This window comes from Glandiceps talaboti, chromosome 22 (assembly GCF_964340395.1).
Source record: "Glandiceps talaboti chromosome 22, keGlaTala1.1, whole genome shotgun sequence".
Classification (NCBI taxonomy): domain Eukaryota; kingdom Metazoa; phylum Hemichordata; class Enteropneusta; family Spengelidae; genus Glandiceps; species Glandiceps talaboti.
Genome location: NC_135570.1, coordinates 12,231,836 through 12,248,417, shown reverse-complemented (window position 1 = coordinate 12,248,417; position 16,582 = coordinate 12,231,836). Strand labels below are relative to the sequence as shown.

The 16,582-nt window shown below is 36.4% G+C and overlaps 1 protein-coding gene across 4 annotated transcripts; it reads right to left on the bottom strand.

The window, feature by feature from the left end:
• Positions 1-941: 941 nt before the first annotated feature.
• On the bottom strand, positions 942-16,365 carry LOC144451966 (uncharacterized). Of its 4 annotated transcripts, XM_078142902.1 has the most exons (5): positions 15,772-16,353; positions 8,159-9,724; positions 7,800-7,909; positions 7,105-7,224; positions 942-4,489 (listed from the first exon to the last, which is right to left on the bottom strand). In XM_078142902.1, exons 1-5 carry the CDS (start codon positions 16,334-16,336, stop codon positions 4,346-4,348), a joined length of 2,505 nt encoding a protein of 834 aa, XP_077999028.1. In that variant the 5' UTR covers positions 16,337-16,353; the 3' UTR covers positions 942-4,345. The 4 variants fall into 4 exon arrangements, with proteins under 4 accessions (XP_077999028.1, XP_077999029.1, XP_077999026.1 ...); XM_078142903.1 differs by having other exon boundaries at positions 7,800-9,724; positions 16,255-16,365; XM_078142900.1 differs by having other exon boundaries at positions 7,800-9,724.
• Positions 16,366-16,582: the final 217 nt, after the last annotated feature.

Here is a 16,582-nt window from a genome sequence, read left to right as displayed (position 1 = left end):
CTGGAATATAAGAGTACAGACTGGATTTTTTTTTTTAAAGCGTATCACTTTTGTATATATGCTGTGATATAGTGTCTTGAATGAAACTAAGTATATATTGAAACTGATCCATGTACCATTGTTTCCAAGAAGTTACCAAAAAATGTTTGATATTATCAATATTTAAAATACCAAAATTATTTTGAGAGACATCTTAATTTGAATATTAATATATATATGTCATTGTTAATGTATACCTACAGCATACTATATCCACACTCAGATGAACTGAGAAGAATAAACACAGAAAATTATATCAAACATGGTTTATTTGAAACAAAGAATTATATACTAGTATTATAATTAGATGTTATTTCATATTTTGTGTAATTATTGGAGTTTGTCATGACTGCATTGAATAAATTGATACAATAATGTATATATTTTGTTCATGATAAATTTCATAGTTTGCAATATTTGTATATTGGGAGTTTGGTGTGATGGAAAGGAGTCGCGATAGTATATGGTTGATAAACATACATGCTTGCATACATGCATACATACATACATACATACACACACACACACATACATACATACATATATACACACACACACACACACACATACATACATACATACATATGCATGCATGCATGCACACACACACACACACACTATACTCGGGTTGAAGAATTTAAGTTACTGTACATGTGTTTCCCCTATCAGCAGTCAGTTTTCTGTTCTGTAAGCATTATACTTTCAATATTTATAGCTTTGTTAAGTACTTCTGAACGGTAAGAATGGACTTTGGTGTTATATGTATATAAATTAGTAGTGCATACTTGTATGCATTTTGGCAATATCTATTGAAGTGGTATCATTTCCAGTAGATCACTCATAAATAATCATCTCACATACTATCAAACAATGATACACATGTTCTTGTTTGAAAATTGTAGATTTTTTTTATTTTTATCCAAAACCTGTCCCAAATCAGAAACACTGATTCAGCTAAGCAACCAAAACCAAAATATATGATATTACATTTCTCAGGCACCAAAAGAATCGGCTGCTCCACAGTATCTGTAAAGTTTCAACAGTGGTGACGGTATCTCTGTCGAGTTTCACCTGTGGCAGCAATATTCTGTGCCAAGTTTCAACTATGGTGGCAGTCTCCTGTGCAAAATTTCAACTGTGGTGGCAGTCTCCTGTGCCAAGTTTCAACTGTGGTGGCAGTCTTCTGTACCAAGTTTCAGTAACAGTTGCCTTCTGCCACTACAGTTGCCCGCATATTTTGGTACAAATGCATCAAAATATCACAATATCAATGCGCATATATTAAACTTTATCTGGTAAAAACCCAAATAAATAACTCATCAACAACTACTAAAAAAAAAAATGATGAAATTTCAATAAATAATGACTACATGCAAAATGGTTTCTATTCTGAACATAAATAGGATGTTAGCATTTTATATACTCGGAAGAAATTATCATAATTTTTCATATTTCATTTTTTAATAATCATATTTACTTTTGAATGCCAAAGAACAATTCAGATGGTTTTTTTTCAAAATAATAGACATTATTTTTCAAGTTGTTGACCACAATAATTTTTTTACCATAAATTGCACTTTGTATTTTTTATCTACTAGTATGCAGCACACATTAACAAAATTGATCTAAAAGATCAAATTACCATATCCGAGAAAAAAAGTATAAACTTTTGGCGATAAAACCTGTTGTGTATCTCCACCTACACGTAGTCAGGGGAATCAAAATGGCAATTTTATACAATGAAATGGGTACAAAACAATTCGACCAAGCTGCCAAGTTGGCCTGTCGCAAGCTGTGCTAAAGTTACCGACCCATACCGTGCATGCGCAGTGTGCCCTCTAATGACAACCAAATTTTGTTGTTGTGAGTCAAAATGAGAAAAACTGGCATTTCTTGTGGGTCACCACATAGTGAGAGATAGGGAAACACCAAATTTTGGTGCGTCACTAGAAATTGTGTGCGTCAGTGGTGCGTCAAATTGGCTTAGAGGACACACTGATACCACTTTAAAAATAATGAAGAACACGAAAGCTTGCACCGAGTGTGAGTTCACAGTTTTCGGTGAAGTTGTTAGTTTACTGCAGTGTATGTACAATAGTAGACTAGTCAGCCCTGGCCTTATCAACAATTTGTTCACAATTGAACACCAGGGAGTGAAAGCTTACACTGTAATCAATAAAGAAACTCATTCCTAGTGGCTAGTTTTAGCACAGCTTGAGACTGGCAAACTCTACAGGTTCATAGAATTGAGTTGTATTTCTATATCACGTACTGGAAACATCAAAAAGTTGAATTATTGCCAAATGGTTGTTTATACATGTGATTCCTGTCTCATGCTGTATAATTGTTCTTATTTCAAAGAAAAAGATGACAAGTTCTGAAAAGAATGTTAAAACAAAAATAGAGATCACACATCACAAGCCTAAAGATATAACACCTCCGCAATTTTACAATGACAAAATGGACCATAAATTCAGAAATATAAGTAAACCATGCATAACATAATTGAGGTTTATAGTCTATTTCATATACACTGCCTCTACATATACCCCAACCCAGTATCAAAGTTGTATTTTTTCTTATAAAACAAAAGTAGTATGCCCTTGCCCAGATGAGGGCGCTAACACACTTAGGCATGGTAACAGTCATACAACACTAGACATATTGAGTTCATGACAATTATACTCCCAACACTTCATATTACAAAGTAATCACATAGACACCAACATAGTATGACTACCTGTCACCTTCCCGCCTAATTTCAATGGACAAGATTCTCATTTTTTTTTAGCATTTTGTACATCTCAATTTCTTCTTTTGACGAGAGTCTGATAAGCAATTTAATTACAATGTAATTTGTTTCAGAAGTGACTATATTTACATAAAGGTTTATTCAGTCCCTTTGCCATCCCACACTAAATATTTTCCCTCCCATATTGGACGAATTATTTTACCTGTTTACCGACTGATTACACATCACTATTTAATTAAGTAGTAAGTTGTTACATCATGGGTGTATTTTTGTCTCCAGAAATTGTCATTTCAACATGTAAACAGTAAGCACCAGACTTTCAGTTTTATGAAATGTAAGTAGATAGCCAGAGGAAGTAAAAGTTTTGTAATTATAATATTCATTGCAACAGATTAGCATATCTTCCCAAAATACAGCGCCCTCTAGTGGTACACTTGAGTACATCCTGGTTATGTGAAGTAATGACAAACAAAAATTATGAAGGGATATCTTTCACTACTTTTTATGTTCATCACTACAGCTATTCTGCCACTAGGTGGCGCTATTCATGGGATATGCTACTTGACACTACCTGACAGTATACAGTGCTAGAAGTGAATGACACCTTCCACCAAGTTGAACCATAAATGATAGACGGTACTCTGTTAAAACTGTCCACAATAAGAAAACAAAACAACAGAGGCATACAATCCATAAAAACAAAATCGACTGGCTATCCCACAAGATACAGTACTCTGACAATCGGTTTACAAAACATAGAGTTAATATACCACAGTAATGTACTCTGTGTTGTTGATAGTGCTATGGTAGCATCTGATATTACAGCTCTACCATGCACTGTAATATGAATACTGACTCCCAAATATACACAAAGTTTGCATTGTTTTGACCGATACAACTTATTAACCAAAATATATTTCATGCCTTTCCCAAGAAAGCAGAACACTACATAAACATTTATAAAAAAAAAAAAGAAGATAAACTCCATGAATAGGTCTCCTAAACTGAAAAAGAAATGGTTGGCAAGTTACACTTAGCTGTTAGTCCTCAATATTTTTCCTCGTTCAGCCGATGAAAATAGACATGACCTAAGGGGTCTTTGTGACTACAAGTCGATAGACGAGTAGTGAGACCCCTTAGGTCACGCATATTTTCTGGCTGAATGAAGAAAAATATTGGAGAATAACATAATTATACCAGTACCAGTAATATCAAAGAAAAATCAAGGAAAGTAATGGCAATTTTGAACGTACTGACTCCTATTTCAAACACAGCAGAACCAATGATGTAGACACATGTGTTGTCATGACATAGATGTGTATTGTTGTGGCGTAGTACCACCAGGGTATAAATTCCATATTTTTTTTTCAACTTGGCTCTTGCATGGCATAACTGATGATAACTTGGTCAAAAACTGAGTTTCTCTGTCAGGAATCAATTCAGGATATCAGGTAAGCATAATGGCATCTTGGTGTGTAAGAAATCAGTTCTTTAATATCATCTAAGTTTACATCACCATCACATCCCTTTAAAGCAAAGTCAGAATGTCTTGTTTTAAAATATATATTTTTCATCAGCTTTTGTTGAGCTCTGTAGAGTTGGCATTGCTTCACTAACAGTCTGTTCCAATCGTTGATAGCTACCAGAACGCTTCCGCCTCTCATTGGAACCTCTACCTTCTATCACTATGGCAACAATCTAATAGGTGAGGAAAGGAAACAAACGAACAAAAGAGTAGAGTTTAAGCTTCAACTGTTTCTTGTGTCAGTTTTTGGTACTCGGTTCCAGTGCCTTTTCGCCTATCATTGCCACGATTCCTGCCCTCAATAATGATGGCAACAATCTAAAAAAGAGAAAAAAAATGGGCACAGCTGCAAAATTTACAAAAGAATAATGCAAATTCGAATATGAATAATCCATGCAAACATGCAAGCTGTGGCCCCTAATCTCATGCTTCCTGATTTTAATCACATTTCATGAATTTTGACAAAAAAATCATGCAGACCATGCAAATGAGAAATCAAACTAAAATACTGTTGTCTGAAAAATACAATTTCAGTTCATCACAGTGAATTTGAAAAAAAAAAAGGTATCAATTGGGTTTTTTAGAAGAAGAAAATACATCCTGATGTTTAACGTCAACAATACATACTTTCAAATGAAAATGGCAGCCATACATGCATTCATAGTATTTCAAACTAATCTCGTTCTTGTTGCATAGGTGTGCCCATTTTCAGTGTAACACAAATTTTCACGGCATATGACAAGGCTATATTCTTAGTACATCATCAATACTATTATTAATAAGTAGGGCGAAAAAAAAAATAATTGTGTGTCGCCAATAAAATGGGCTCAGAAAATTGCATAGGTAGGTCAGGCCTTTATTTTATTTTATCTTTTAACTGTTTTCATTTTTGAAAAACACTGCTTCGACTCGAAAACAAGCAGATTGTCAGTGATAATACCCCTTCTGTGATAGTTTGATGAAATATGTACAGACATCGCGACAATAGAATACATAATCCTGATATTATGCATTCAAACTGTTGCCATATAATAATAATAATCTTTATAAATCCAAATAAATTTGGAAATTTGTTGAACGGCTGCCACTTAGCAGTGCCCTAGTGCAAAAGAAGAAGCAGGAGGAAACCGGAGTACCAACAGAAAACGTGCATTGTTCAGCAGGGACAAACTGATCACCTTCTTACATACAGACCTGGCTAATATTGTAATGCTTGACAGGTTTGAACCCAGATAGCAGTGGTAAGAGGAGTACAAGCTAACCGCTCAGCCACCAACACCCCCCCCCACCCCCCATATATTTTGTACATAAACCATAAATCCTGTTAGAGATTAATAATTCTATCAGAAAGGTAAATACCATCCATAGTACCACAAGAAAAGTCATGTTGCTAGTCTGTTGTCTTGGTTTGTGTGAGATTCTAACTATTCAACTACCAGTTATCTATCAATATATATCAACTACCAGTTATCTATCTATCTATCTATCTATCTATCTATCTATCTATCTATCTATCTATCTATCTATCTATCTATCTATCTATCTATCTATCTATCTATCTATCTATCTATCTATCTATCTATCTATCTATCTATCTATCTATCTATCTATCTATCTATCTATATATATATATATATATATATATATATATATATATATATATATATATATATATATATATATATATATATATATATATATATATATAACTACCCCTAATGAGTGAGGACTACGCACCTCACGAAACAGTTCTGTAGGGTCTATAGCATATAATTTGGTTCAAATTTTCAAAACCTGTATATATATATATATATATATATATATATATATATATATATATATATATATATATATATATATATATATATATATATATATATATATATATATATATATATATATATATATATATATATATATATATATATATATCGTATACCAGTTATCTATCAATATATATCATATATATGATCAAAATATAAAACTACTGTTGCATCACACATTTTTAAATTGGTTGATAAGAACACAACCTGTTTCACAGCTGTCACATTGATGACGGAAAGCGGATTAAAAACTCAATAATTGATACAACTCAGACTATTCTAGAATATCATTATGTACATGTACACTACAGCTACACTACAAACATGCATTGTCATTGCAATTAGTTTTATTCTATAGAAGTTAGAAAATATACCGTACCAGACACCAAAATATTACTAGCAGAACAGCACATTCAAATCTCACTAGCATATCACACAACAGGATACTTCAACAATACTAAGTGACTAGCATCACACAACAGCACATAAAACATATCACATGCATCACACAACAGGATACTGGCATGACACTATAGCATCACACAACAGGAGACTGCCATGACACTAGCTGCGTAGCATCACACAACAGGAGACTGCCATGACGCTAGCATCACACAGCAGCACATAAAACATATCACATGCATCACACAACAGGATACTGGCATGACACTATAGCATCACACAACAGGAGACTGCCATGACACTAGCATCACACAGCAGTACATAAAACATATCACATGCATCACACAACAGGATACTGGCATGACACTATAGCATCACACAGCATGATAGTGGCGTGACACTACAATCACACAGCAGCACATAAAACATACCACTAGCATATACACACTACTAGGACTGGGAACATGAATACAGAAGATGTTATATAGCAAAATAGATTTCATAGGTTCATCTATTTGACTACTTCATTTGTCCAATCAATGTAGATATTTGGTTTCTCTTACCTTTTGTTTGTTATGATAGATAACATAGGCACCCATAACCAGAATGATAGCTGTTAATGAATAAGCTAAGAAATGGTGGTTTGTTGGTTTCTCTTCAATAAACGTCTGAAAAGGTGTATCCTGTAGGGGAAAAAAACGGAAAACAACATCACATACATGTAGACATTGTGCCAAGTTTGTGTACTGAATGTGAAAATTAAAGACATTGTATATTGCTGGGTGTTGACTTGTGATGGTTGAATGGTTAGTACTGCTAGCTAGTAATCTGTACAATGCCCAAAATGGTTGAAAACATGCAATCAATGCAAGGTCTGAAATAAATTGGATTAAACTAAAAAGGTCAAAGTCTCAGTAGAACATTATCATGGATCACATGGATGCACACACTTAAATAAGGTCTTCATATATTAAGGTTCAAATGTTAAATTTTTAGTGACAAATATGGCTGCCATTCTGCCATTATCATAAGGGTCAGAAAATCGATGTGGTGTGCATATGCCCACACTATAGTATCAGACATTTGTGCCAAGTTTGGTTGAAATCAGCTCATGCATACAGTGATTACAGATTGATGTCAAATGGACACACATGCATGCACACCCCAACATAGTAGTCCCCTTCTGGCTTCACCAGTTAGGGACTAATGGACTGGAGTTTCCCTTTAACTACATGATTGATCAACATTGGACACTTACTCCTTGTTGAAAATTGTTGCCATTTTCAAGTATCTTGGGATCTGGAATCATCTGACCACCATCTGTGTCAAAACTGTCATCTTCCGATTCATCTGAATCAAGATTTGATTCTGAGAGTTGAGAATCAGAGAAACTATCAGATAACTCATTATTACTACCTGCCAGACTTCCTGCATTAGTGGCAAATGCGTCAGTAAAATGACCTTCATTATTCATAAATCCAGGTATATCATTTAGATTGGCGTCATCTTGATTTTCATTGAATAAATCGCCTTGATCTTGATTAGTTTCATCATAGGGCTGTTGTGGTTGAGAGCCAGTATTTAAATCTGTCGTTTCTTGTCGGTCATCTCCCTCACCTTTAAAAGGGTCCAAGCCAGGCTGTTGATATCCTGTATCCATACCAGGTTGTTGATATCCTGTATCTTGGCCAGGTTGCTGATATCCTGTATCCATACCAGGTTGTTGATATCCTGTATCTTCACCAGGTTGTTGATATCCTGTACCTTCGCCAGGTTGCTGATATCCTGTATCTATGTTAGGCTGTTGATATCCTGTATCTTGGCCAGGTTGCTGATATCCTGTATCTTCACCAGGTTGTTGATATCCTGTATCCATACCAGGTTGTTGATATCCTGTATCTATGTCAGGTTGTTGATATCCTGTATCTTGGCCAGGTTGCTGATATCCTGTATCTATGTCAGGTTGTTGATATCCTGTATCTTCACCAGGTTGCTGATATCCTGTATCTTCACCAAGTTGTTGATATCCTGTATCTTCACCAGGTTGTTGATATCCTGTATCTTGGCCAGGTTGTTGATATCCTGTATCTTCACCAGGTTGTTGATATCCTGTATCTTCACCAGGTTGCTGATATCCTGTATCTATGTCAGGTTGTTGATATCCTGTATCTTCACCAGGCTGTTGATATCCTGTATCCATACCAGGTTGCTGATATCCTGTATCTATGTCAGGTTGTTGATATCCTGTATCTTCACCAGGCTGTTGATATCCTGTATCCATACCAGGTTGTTGATATCCTGTATCTTCACCAGGTTGCTGATATCCTGTATCTTGGCCAGGTTGTTGATATCCTGTATCTTGGCCAGGTTGCTGATATCCTGTATCTTGGCCAGGTTGCTGATATCCTGTATCTTGGTCAGGTTGTTGATATCCTGTATCCATACCAGGTTGTTGATATCCTGTATCTTCACCAGGTTGCTGATATCCTGTATCTTGGCCAGGTTGCTGATATCCTGTATCTATGTCATTTTGCTCTTCACCCATGCCAGTATTGGCTGGCTGATCTTCAAGACCCATGGCAGGTTGTTGATATCCTGTATCTTGGCCAGGTTGTTGATATCCTGTATCCATACCAGGTTGCTGATATCCTGTATCTTCACCAGGTTGCTGATATCCTGTATCTATGTCATTTTGCTCTTCACCCAGACCAGTATCGACTGGCTGGTTTCCAAGCCCCATATCAGGTTGTTGATATTCTGTACCCATATCAGGCTGCTCACCCAGGCCAGTTTCAGGCTGCAGTTCACCAAGACCTGTATCAGTTTGCGGTTCACCCAGACCTGTATCAGTTTGTGGTTCACCCAGACCTGTATCAATTTGCGGTTCACCCAGACCTGTATCAGTTTGCGGTTCACCCAGACCTGTATCAGTTTGAGGTTCACCCAGACCTGTATCAGTTTGCGGTTCACCCAGGCCAGTCTGGGCTTGCTGATCGTCAAGCCCCACATCAGGTTCCTGATATCCTGTATTTATGCCAAGTTCTTGAAATCCTGTACCTATATCAGTTTGCTCATCAACATTCTCCACAGGCTCTTCAATGTCAGGTTCATCACCAGTGGCCATGTAATTTTGATCTCCATCTTCCTGACCTTCCTCAATTCCGGCTGAAACACCTGTATCATCTGCAACATAATTGGACAATATAAAGAGTCTGATAAACATGTATCATGGTCCCAATATTTGGGAATCCAAAATTAGAAAGACATGGTCACATGACAACAAGTCATCAGTATGTTTTGTAACAGGAAGAAATCTACCTGTGTTCCCAGGTCACTTTACAAAGACCCAAAACTTGTTTTAAAGGGTACCCATTATATACATATAGCTAAAATACGCTCACTCGTCTTTTTACAAGGTTCACAACCATTTTTCCTGATAGCTCAGTTAAAGGTTCAAGCTACCAGATTTCCTTTGTCATTTACAAGGTTTCACTATCTGTGTTTTGTTAGGGCAGTATTAACATCTATGGTTTATGGTTTTAACCAGGGTTCTCTAATCAGTATATTTGTTTAGGCAGTATATAGGCTCTATTGATAATATATGTACTTTGCAAGGATACAAAATGTACCAAGATCACTTACAAAATTCAGTGGCAGCCAATGGTACTATGGGTGTATCTGTGTGTACACATGTACGTGTGAACAGCTACATATGGCCATAAAATGTAAATTGATTATTAGTACTCTGAATATACTGTCACTCGGACAGTTCTGATTATCATAATTATGGTAGTGAATTTAGTGAATGTGTCCTGTCAACAGGCCCAGATAATTCGATATTTTAGATGTACTGCAAATAGTTCTGGCTATCATGTATAGTAAAAGTTGCCTGTCAACAGAACCAACTACTTTGACACTGGAGATGTCAAGTAAACAGTTCTAGCTATCATATGGTATGGTATAGTAAACATTTGCCTGTCAACAGAACCAACTACAATGTACACATGTAATTTGACACTAGATAATGTAAGACATAAATGCCTGAAGGTACACATGTACATTTGTATGTTTATGTGTACACTGTATTTGTGCTGCAGGCTAAAGTACAAGTATTACATATCCTAACCCTATGAGGGAATATTAAAACTGTAAGTGTAATCGCATTACATGCTCATGTCATTCAGTTCATATCATAGCAAGCAAACCTTGATCTATAGGGTGTGTTTATAAGCACAACACACAGGTTGCTAATAATGCTTAACATACAGTATGGTTTACCTGCCATCCACCCATTTCATTAAGGGTGGATTTACCTGCTACCCACCTATTTACATGTACCAAACACAATAGGCTTACCTGCTACCTACCCATTTACCAAGCAAATGTGGGTTTACCTGCTACCCACCCAAAAAAGGTAGGTTTACCTGCCACCTATCCATTTACAGCACAAGGGTAGGTACCTGCTTCTAACCCATTCACCACACAAAGGTAGGTTTACATGCTACCCACCCATTTACCACACAGGCATGGGTTTACCTGCTACCCACCCATTTCACACACAAAAGGTAGGTTTACCTGCCACCCATCCATTTACAGCACAAGGGTAGGTTTACCTGCTACCCACCCATTTCTCACACAAAAGGTAGGTTTACCTGCTACCCACCCATTTCTCACACAAAAGGTAGGTTTACCTGCTACCCACCCATTTCTCACACAAAAGGTAGGTTTACCTGCTACCCACCCATTTGCCAACCAAAGGTAGGTTTACCTGCTACCCACCTATTTACCAACCAAAGGTAGGTTTACCTGCTACCCACCCATTTACCAACCAAAGGTAGGTTTACCTGCTACCCACCCATTTCTCACACAAAAGGTAGGTTTACCTGCTACATGTCACCATCCCTTTACCACTTACTGTACATGACAACATAGGAGACAGGAAGGGACGACCTCCTAAGGTAGGAACACCAGTTTTAGCGGACACTAGCTTGTTAGGAATGAAATCATTTTTGAATTTTACCAACTTCATATTATTTCCTACAAAGGAATACATGTAATTCTGAATTTTACCAACTTCATATTATTTCCTAGAATGGAATAATTTTTAATTTTTATCAACTTCATATTATTTCCTAGAATGGCATAATTTTTCATGACTTAGAAATGACACTTAAAAGTCAGAAGGAAACTGAATTTTTAGTTTGATACAATTTCCTGGATTTCAGCAATACAGAATAATTTTCGTTCAGATGTGTGCTCATGGGGTCACCGTCTGACAATCAGTGATGTTGTGATATTTTTCAGATAATAATAATAAATAATAATAATGTTGGTTTTTATATAGCGCTTCCCCACTTTGTGCTCAAAGTGCTTTACAATTACAGTATTACACCTGGCATTACACCTGGATCATCTCTATATCAGCACAATGGCCCTTTATACTTCCTCAACTCCCTGGGGAGCATACAATCCATTGCATCCTTTATAAGCGCATAGGATTAAAGCATTTACATTGCGACCTCCATCCTACCAGGTCCACAATTATACAGCTGGGGCACAATCATGGTTCAAATCTTGCCCAAGGACTTTAGCCACTCAGAAACAAATGGCAGCGATGTGGCTCACACCTGCAACCTGCAGCTTCCAAGCCACCCACTCTAACCATTCATCCTGCAACCTGCAGCTTCCAAGCCACCCACTCTAATCATTCACTCATCAGGACTCCATTAATCTTAATGTACAGGCCGTCAATTTTTCTTAAATTTCACCAGATTGAAGAAATATAAGGTCGGTCGTGTCATCAGAAACATAAAACTAAGTACGGCCTCCCTGATACAATTATTATTCAATGCACCTTCATATTCAAATGGTGTTTCTACATCATACAACCAGCAACATTTGTAGCTTCAACAATAAATCATCACAAAATCCAGCTTTGTTTTTCAATATCACAGCTTTAAAAGACAGAGTGCTGAAGTATATTATGGGATAGATTTAACATTTTCTACCTTTGTTTCCAACTGTTGACTGTCCGTGCAAATATTTCAATTTCATACATGATGAAATGGAACAGCTGTGACAGAGATCTGTTCCTGATTGGTTGAAAGGATATTTTATGCAAATTATATAAAAGCACTAAATCTTTGGATGGTGACGCGACTAAAAAAGCAGAATATATTAAAACAATTCATTTTAATTTCCAAACAACGCGTAGCAAGTCATCGTTATCAAAGCACAGTGACTATAGTGTATAAAGTAGTCTGTACAACGTTTTTACGCCTCATAAATTTTTTGCTACAAATAACAGAAAACAAAAGATAGAAACTGACAGCAAGCAAACATATAAAATAATACATTTTATCTCATTGTAAACACAAATCAACATCACTCTCTGATGAAACAAGGAAGATTCTAACACAAAACTGTTTATTTGTGTTGGGTACTGTACTGTGAAGTACAATTGCTAGTCTGCTGTGAATAATTCTCTTTTAATTAAAGCAAAATATAAACAAAGTATTGAATTCACAACATGCACTTTTTAAAACTGCTGTAGCTGTAGTCTAGAGTATTATTTTTTCAATCAGACAACCAACAATATAGTCCATGCTTTACAATTAAAGTCAACCTTCAGAAGTGTATAGCTATTTACCTTTCTATCATATAAGTATGTTTACCATGTGTACTGAACTCAATAATTTGAAGTATTCACTGATTATTGTTAAAATACCGATAATTCAACATTGTGTATGTTAATTAGGGGTTAATTATATCCAGAAGTAGAATGGTAACATGTTGAAATCGTGATCACATTAGGGTTGCTGATTTTTGGGTGTGGACCCAAAAATCAATTTGATTTGATTTATCGTGTTTACAGTTACAAAAACTACATTTACCCATAGGTGATGCAACACTGTTCATGGTGTACGATTTTACGAGTAAGTTATTGTACTTCACAGAACAGTTTTAAAAGGTTTTCCAGTTACAGCTAGTGTATATGTAGCTTTTATTATCTGAACATTCACTTTATCAGCTTTATCATTCAAAATTGTTTCAGTTGAACTTACTACCTTTTGTTTTGTCATAGCGCTCAGCTTAGTCTAATTACAAAACGACGACACTTTACTACATGTAAAATGGTCTTGAGGAATGTAGTAATGGGTTTGTTAGTTAGCAATACATGGCTTCCACCGATGTAAAATATTTAGATCAAATCTTGATTTCAACATTTTGTCATGATAGGAACATGACTGTAGTGTTTGAAGCCAGCCAGTGAATGTCTTTGAACTTTACAGACCAATTTCTAAACTCTTTTACAAAGCTTCATTCGTACACATCTATCTCTAATTCAGTACAGATTTAAAACTATTTGTGTTTGAAACAGAAGGTAGCAGTAGACTGAAAGAGCTGTTATTGTGTTATTGCTACCCCCCCCCCCCCCCCCCCCCAGGTTTGTAAACTTTGGGACAAGCTCCCACATCCACCACCCCACTAACCCATCCCCTCCACTCAGGTCTATAAACGCTGGGACAAGCTCCCTCACCACCCACCCCACTAGCCCATCCCCTCCACTCAGGTTTGTAAACTCTGGGACAAGCTCCCTCACCCCCTACCCCCACTAACCCAACCCCCCAACCCCCTCCACTCAGGTCTACATGTATAAACTCTGGGACAAGCTCCCTCACCACCTACCTCCTACTAACCCATCCCCTCCACTCAGCTTTTGAATATTAACTAGCTTTGTATTTCAAATGACTATAGTGTGATCAATGTATAAAGCTCTATATTTATCACAGGTATAATTTAGTTGTGAAAAAAGTTTGAGGTCTCTGCCTGAAAATTAGAATTTAAAAATACATGATACTCAACAAAAAATGAGCAAACATATGAAAACTTCAATTGTTGCTACTGGGTAACACTGATGACTTGTTGTCAAGAAAAACAGAAATGTCAATGAAGTTTAATCTAACCTCAGACAGAGTTCTCCCCAGAAAAAACAACCACTATAAGCCATAGGAGATTTGCATAAGAAAAAAACACATCATGTTTTTTTTAGTTTTTGGGGGTTTTTTCAAGAAAGTGATGGACGGATCCATTACTAACACTTTACAGATGGTGATCAGACCTGGGGAGAACTCTTGCCAAGAACCTTGAAGTTGCATATATACATATTTAGGATTTTAACAGTATATACAAATGGACACAAAAGAACTTTAAACATTTTGTTAGAATTACTTTTAGTTATGAATAAATTGGTTAATAAGACTTTAACATCAGTATGACTTATAGACTAACATTTAGTTTTTTAAAAACGCATGCTACATACATGGAATATTTTTTCTACTTGTTATATAACATTGGTAGGATAACAAGCCCTGACAAATCATTTCCTTTGTTTTGCCATGCTCAAAGTCTGAGCCCCATTCCCCCTCATACATGATTGTAGCCAGTGTCCATTCACTGCAGCTTGTCATGCTTACACATGATGTCTTTTCACTATAAATTTCTTTCATACATGGTACATGTATATACCTTTGTTTCAGTACACAGTTGGGAGGAAAAACCATTTTCACTTTTCTAATCACAGTTTATGTGTTGCAGTCAAATCAATGAATGAATATAGTTATCTGGGTTCATTAAATTTAACAGTTTTGGAATACACCCCAAAAGTACAAATAAAAACTGGGGACCTTTTACACTTCTGAAGGTTGACTTTAATTGTAAAGAATGGATTTCAAATGTAGTAATTTTACATACAAAGGCATTTAAAGCACTGCTGTTGTTAAAGAAATCATTTTATTTTGTTACAACATACCCTCCTACACATGCAAATATAACAGAGTTTATTATGGGTTATATATATTATTGACTAAAACAGCAGCGGGTGCGTGGATGTATTAAAGTCTCAGTATTAAATACATACATGGTGGGTGTTATTTGTTAATATTAATGATGGACCCGGAGTGTGGTCCACTGATTTATATAGAAATATATTAGTGCCACAGGCAGTTGGTTTATGGAAATAATATGAAAGTTGGTAAATGGATGAAACTCATGCAGAAGATACGAAATTAGTTTAAACAAGATTCTCAAACATTTCAGCTTGGAATTTACTGACTTGTGTGTCCTATATGCGAACTGGTGTTACGGTGACACGATTTGAGCAGTTCGGTGAATCGACTCAGGTTCGTGTCACTGTTCCAGCAACTCGCATGTACGGACAAGATTCGTACCGTTCGGGAACATTTTGGTGGCAGTTCCATCGTCTCCTAGTTTGCCATTTCGTACAGATACCGTCAAGTACATTGCCGAACACACGTCATGAAGGGGTTGTCCCCAGCCACATAGCCTCTCACAACTCTGACTGTATTTGTCAGAAAAAAGGTTAATTGTTGTGTAGTGAAAGAAATCCTTCGTGGAGTCTACTGACATCATAGATCGGATACTGTCACACAATTCACTCACGGGGCGTGACGCCACTGCTTTTAAAGTCTCCTCCACCATCGGTATAGCTATGTGACAGAGGGGTTTTGTGGACTGAAAAAACCCATTACATACATCAGCAATGATACTCATAGGATTATATGACAAATTACAAACTTTCAATTTATCGGCACTCCCGTATACTGTTGTGTGAAAACTTGGTGGTGGAAACGAACAGTCATTTTCTTGCCAAAATCGAATAGACTCTGTTCTAACGTTCCAATCCAACTGACCTGGATCTAGCTGTCTTTTAACCGGTGAAGAAGTTGTCCAGTGAGGAATAAGTACGGCGACTGTCACCCAAAGTAGAATCATGCTCCTGTTCGACGCCATTTTAGTGAATCGAATACGTGGCTGCTAGTATTAAACTCACTATTTATACACAAGCGGAATGTTGACGTCATCATCTGTAAAGGGAATTGCCAAAATTATTTCGGGGGGGGAGTAAGCATTCGACTTACTAGCATTTTCTGACTGACGTCTTCGTGGAATTTTAAATCAGTAACGCCCGATTGAAAAACACAATTTACGTTTCAAGGATTTTGCGTAAAATAATTCAAA

Excerpts from the sequence above, each read along its gene's own strand:
- LOC144451966 (XM_078142900.1), bottom strand. The coding sequence starts at position 16,336 with ATGATTCTACTTTGGGTGACAGTCGCCGTACTTATTCCTCACTGGACA. Across the intron at positions 9,725-15,771 it reads CACCAAAATGTTCCCGAACG|ATGATACAGGTGTTTCAGCC; the intron begins GTACGAATCTTG and ends ATTATGTTGCAG. Across the intron at positions 4,490-7,104 it reads TCTATCATAACAAACAAAAG|ATTGTTGCCATAGTGATAGA; the intron begins GTAAGAGAAACC and ends CTCACCTATTAG.